The sequence below is a fragment of the Diaphorina citri genome, unplaced genomic scaffold, assembly GCF_000475195.1.
Source record: "Diaphorina citri unplaced genomic scaffold, Diaci psyllid genome assembly version 1.1 scaffold560, whole genome shotgun sequence".
Lineage (NCBI taxonomy): Eukaryota > Metazoa > Arthropoda > Insecta > Hemiptera > Psyllidae > Diaphorina > Diaphorina citri.
Genome location: NW_007377994.1, coordinates 49732 through 55467, shown reverse-complemented (window position 1 = coordinate 55467; position 5736 = coordinate 49732). Strand labels below are relative to the sequence as shown.

The window sequence follows — 5736 nt, the reverse complement described above, 5'->3', positions numbered from 1 at the left end:
CTAGAACAATATCGTAGGGACAAAGCTTGCATGTAATTTTGTAAAGGTTGGTTGAGGATTTGACTATAGCCACTATACCTACCTATGTCCATTTTTTCATCGAAACTTATTTATCTGTGGAAATAACTCTAATAAGGTCGCACTTTTGGTTATGCATCGGGGACTGGTGCATTCAACGTCTTAAAACCGATAGCTAGGGAGTTTTTTTTTTTTTGTTTTTTTGTTTTGTTTTTGTCCTTTTTTTGACCTGGATTTCCGCTGAATATTCCATCCAATTAATCAATAGTTAGTTATATATTGATAGGTACGTCATTAATTTTCCTGAATCTGAGAACCCTTAGGAACGGCTAGGTATCCTATTAACTCTTGAATTATTAGAGAAGCTCTCAGAGATAAAGACAAAATCGCCCTGAGATAATCGTGGGCTTACGTGACCACTCTACCAATTTATCTCTAACATGTGGCGTTGATGACCTTTGGTGTCAGCAAAGTATAGCCGATAGGTATGTTTTTGTTATAAGTTATAAGGATGGATAACTGGATAGCTGGATACCCATAATCCAAGGTCTACAAATGTTCGGTACCCAGATCAAATTTGGTCCCAAGATGATTTCAGCCAGGTCAAAGAGTCCTGTTTGACTTCTTCAAAGATGTATTCTCCTGTCCTTGTCTTTTTTTTTCAGAAATCAGGTTGGCACTGTTTCATGTTCTAAAAGAAGTTTTTACTGCTGTCATTTCCATTTCCTTCGTCTTTACCAACCGATGAATATTAGTAAGATGTACAGTAGAACCTCGATTATTTCCACTGATTGGGACCGAGGGTAGTTGAAATATTATCGAGGTTCTACTGTACTCCAACAAATTCTAGATCTGGAGCCATAGAATTTGAACTGAGTCGCGCATTGCAAAGTGCAAACATTGCATTCTCCAATCTTATCCTTTGGCGAAAATTAAATGTATCTGTAAAAGCTAACAGTTTTTCTTTAAATTTTTCCAAAAGATTTTGTTTTTTCACCCCAGAATCCAAGTTTTCCTCGGAAAATGACCAGATGATGAGAAAGGTTGGACAAAAAATCGATAAACCTATTCGACATGCTTGCTAGAAAAAGTAGTTTCAGTGGCAGTACTTAGCGTAGATTCGTTTAGGACAAGAAATATGTAAATGTCACCATAGATGTTCACTGGCTATTACAGTTTGTGTAAGAAACTTTATGTTGTTCTGCACTTTTTTCCGTAACCTCAGTTTCTTCTGTTTCCTGTTGGGAACATTTGACTAATTTTCCTTTTTCCCCATGGATTATTTCCAAATGAGCTATCAGCAGATCAGCACACCAGGTGAAGTTTTTTTTTGAAATTACGCTTCCACATATTTGACAGGTTGCTTTCAATCCATCTTCCGACTTCAGTAACAATGGAGGTGTTATCGTCCCGGAATCGAGGAGAGAATGAAGTCCTTCTCTCTTCCATTTAGATAGGAGAAAGCCAATAGTACAAGAACGAACAACCTTATCGAACCCGCGACTAGCTTACCTTCCAAGCTAACTAAGCTTACTATAGTTCTCTGAACTGATTGATCTCTTGAAACAGGGTTTACCCACCGTCACTGGTTGTAGAGCGTAGATTCGTTTAGGACAAGAAATATGTAAATGTCACCATAGATGTTCACTGGCTATTACAGTTTGTGTAAGAAATTTTATGTAGGTAGTTCTGCACTTATCTGCGTCATAGACCTACATTGAGATGTAACTCTCTTCCGATTTCATAGGTTACTTCCGTACGGATGTGGTTTGTGACTTCGCATTGAACAGTTGCATGGATTGGGTATTTTACAATATGGGATTTGCCAAAGATGTTATGAAACACTAGATGTTATAGAACTCTTCTACATGTATTTGACCAATTCTGTGGGATGAGTGGATGACCCCATAGCACTTAACTTAGATATTTATATCAAAGGGGTTATATGGAAAGAGTAAGGAGAGAGAGAGAGAGAGAGAGAGAGATCCAAAGTAAACATATCCGAAATGAAACACGAGTAGGCGAAAGACATCAAATGAAGTAGCGTAGATTCGTTTAGGACAAGAAATATGTAAATGTCACCATAGATGTTCACTGGCTATTACAGTTTGTGTAAGAAATTTTATGTAGTTCTGCACTTTTTTCCGTAACCTCAGCTGTTTCTCCTGTTTCCTGTTGGGAACATTTGACTAATTTTCCTTTTTCCCATGGATTATTTCCAAATGAGCTATCAGCAGATCAGCACACCAGGTGAAGTTTTATTTGAAATTACGCTTCCACATATTTGACAGGTTGCTTTCAATCCATCTTCCGACTTTTGTAACAATGGAGGTGTTAATCGTCCCGGAATCGAGGAGAGAATGAAGTCCTCCTCTCTTCCATTCAGATAGGAGAAAGCCAACAATACAAGAACGAACAATCTTATCGAACCCGCGACTAGCTTACCTTCCAAGCTAACTAAGCTTACTAACTTAATATAGTTCTCTGAACTGATTGATCTCTTGAAACAGGGTTTACCCACCGTCACTGGTTGTAGATAATCTTCCTGATTTCACTGAACACTCTGCCTCTCAGTAACTGTTTAACCCTCTGAGTTCTGCAGTTCGTTGAATTACTACTTTTAATACAAAGAAAAATTTTAAAAAATGTTACTGATCTGATTTTTTTCTTCCTAGTAGTCACGTCATTATTTTTGAAACTGGGCTTGACAACTGCCCTGTGGGCATTGAGAAAGTGCATTCTGTATCACTTAGTCCCGAATTTAATTATTTTCGTAAGCCGGTCACTGGTATCTGGTAGCCGGTCATTAGTAGCTGGTTCTGGTCATTCATCTCTTTTAATATAAGAAAGAGAGTGAGAGAGAGAGAGAGAGAGAGAGAGAGAGAGAGAGAGAGATCCAAAGTAAACATATCCGAAATGAAACACGAGTAGGCGAAAGACGTCAAATGAAGGTTGTAATAAATCTGAATGATATCAGAGGAAATGAGACTGGACATCGTATCTGCTGCTGTCTATAATCCGGAAGGAAGTACTTTCACCCTAGTTATATCCATGGAATAGGTAATAGGTTGATCGCTTCTAGAACACCAAACAGTGGATAGGCATCATGAGTAGGCGAAAGACATGAAAATAATGAAGGTTGTAATAAATCTGAATGATACCAGAGGAAATGAGACTGAACATCGTATCTGCTGCTGTCTCTAAGCCGACTAAGAACGGATTTTCCGAAACTCGCAGTGGTTTCCAAACTATGACCAAAAAATTACTAAAAATCGTTCATAATCAACGCACAGCCGATTTTGATGAAACTTCGAGAATAGCTTTCTTTTGATTTGAATAGGCCCACTAAGAACGGATTTTCCACTAAGAAAAAAACAGCATTTTATGTGTTGTCAAATGAGTGACCAAGATTGACTGATAACATGATAGGATAACTCAAAGGTATTTCATGATAAACATATAAGACAAATGAAAATTATTTAATGACCTTCTCCAACATGTATTTGAACAAAACATAAAATGCACTTCGCTTTTCAGCGATCTCTTTTCTAAAGTCCACTAAGAAAAAAACAGCATTTTATGTGTTGTCAAATGAGTGACCAAGATTGACTGATAAGATGATAGGATAACTCAAAGGTATTTCATGATAAACATATAAGACAAATGAAAATTATTTAATGACCTTCTCCAACATGAATTTGAACAAAACATAAAATACACTTCGCTTTTCAGCGATCTCTTTTCTAAACAAAAGAATCAGTAAATGATTTTATTTTTCTTCTACTTTTTACAGAGGACTGCAAGGCTAAGGTCTATCTGAAAGCGTCAGAATACACCCGCAGTGATGGAAAGCGATATCTGAGAACCGAAGATCTCAAGATGGATTTCACAGTGAAGAATTTGAAGATGGGGATCGAGAAGGTGCACAACGGAAATCAAATTCTAGGTTTGTACACAAAGCTTTGCTTGGTAGACACATTTTGATTAGGGGATCGAGAAGGTGCACAACGGAAATCAAATTCTAGGTTTGTACACAAAGCTTTGCTTGGTAGACACATTTTGATTTTGAAGATGGGGATCGAGAAGGTGCACAACGGAAATCAAATTCTAGGTTTGTACACGAAACTTTGCTTGGTAGACACATTGCTGCTGTCTCTAAGCCGAAGAAATAATGGAAGATTACCACAATATCCATTATCCAATGAATGAAGTTGAGATTGCTAAGAAGATCGAAAGAACAGTTGGGTGACGATGTAGTGCGATTAGCGTTATCGAGGGTGAATGAAAACCATAATGAATAGTACCCAAAAATGTGTTACTTCTTAGGTACATTACTGTTACTGTAGATTCTCGTACTCCCGTGGATACTTCATATCGGGAAATCATTTCTTCTTGTGATTCCAATGTTTTTCTCACAGACATAATTCGTTTAGTCAAACCAATTTTCGAGCATGTATTCAATCCTAATATAGGCAGGCTTCGAATTGAAAGGTACAACCACAAACTTTATAGGGTAAAACACCCCTTTCACATGACATGGTACATTTATGGTACCTATGGGTGTGATAGCATTCTTATTGTAAGCTATCAGTTTCAAATTAGTCAGCTTTATCAATTTCCGTACCAAATGTTCATTTTCATCATAAAGCGCATCTACCGTATCCAAGGACATAGTGTTGCACTGGGCTCCAGTATCCAAGTTACATTAATTTCAGCATTTTATTTTTCGCCACTATCTGTTCTGTCCATTCAGTCTCGACATCATCACTCAGAGAATCCAACTGTAATGTTGCCATCCCAAACTCATATTCCTCAGTGTCGGAATTGTCTTCTCTTGTAGCTCTGGGACTGGAACTTGAACTAGGTCCATAATCATCTCGTATCTCTTATCTCTTAGGTCACATAAGGTGAGTGGGTCTGAGAAGTTACATAGGGTGACTGGGTCTAAGAGGTCACATAGAGTAACTGGGTCTGAGAGGTCACATAGAGTAACTGGGTCTGAGAGGTCACATAGGGTGATTGTGTCTGAGAGGTCACATTGCATTGTAGGAGCAACTTCTTTCATCAAAGCTTCCTGCTGGGCGTTGAAATATCTTTGTTAGTGAAATGAGGAATGGCAGGTGTCTGTGCTGCTATTGTCTTGGGAGGGAGGAATGGCAGGTGTCTGTGCTGCTATTGTCTTGGGAGGGAGGAATGGCAGGTGTCTGTGCTGCTATTTTCTTGGGAGGGAGGTGGGACCGAGAGATCAGGAAGTGCAGGGACATTGTTGTCGGTAGATTATTGTCCAATAGTTTCAGGGGTGTAGCTATGGGTCTCCCTAGGGTGTGAGGCATGTTCAGTGTACGAGGTATTGGGTTCTACAGGTACAGAAGTGATGGCTCTTCGCTCCTCCACTGAGGCTGGTTGCCGGTGATAGTTGTGTGAAGTCACTTGCTGGTACATGGGCTGCTGACTTGAGGGATTTTCAGTCAACACCTGGGCATTGTTGTACATATTCTGTGCTGCTTTATTTTCCGAGGGGAAGTTATAGTTGCCGGCGACAGTTTGCTGATCCATCATTGTTTGTCTACGAATATGCTGATTTCTGTATGTGTTAGAATCAGTCACTTGGTTATGTGAATGCTGATTTAGATACGAGTCCGAAAGATTGGTCACTTGGTTTTGGTTACGAGAATGATGACTTGTAGTGAATGAAGTTGAGTCAGCGTCGGTAGGTGC

General features: G+C 39.0%; 1 protein-coding gene across 1 annotated transcript in view; it reads left to right on the top strand.

The window, feature by feature from the left end:
* Nucleotides 1-2985: 2985 nt before the first annotated feature.
* LOC103510104 overlaps nucleotides 2986-5736 on the top strand; it is a 4224-nt gene continuing 1473 nt past the window's right edge. The window contains exons 1-2 of the mRNA XM_026824250.1: nucleotides 2986-3046; nucleotides 3773-3964. Of these exons, the coding sequence (XP_026680051.1) occupies nucleotides 2986-3046; nucleotides 3773-3964 (253 nt within the window). The remainder of the gene's footprint in view (nucleotides 3047-3772; nucleotides 3965-5736) is intronic.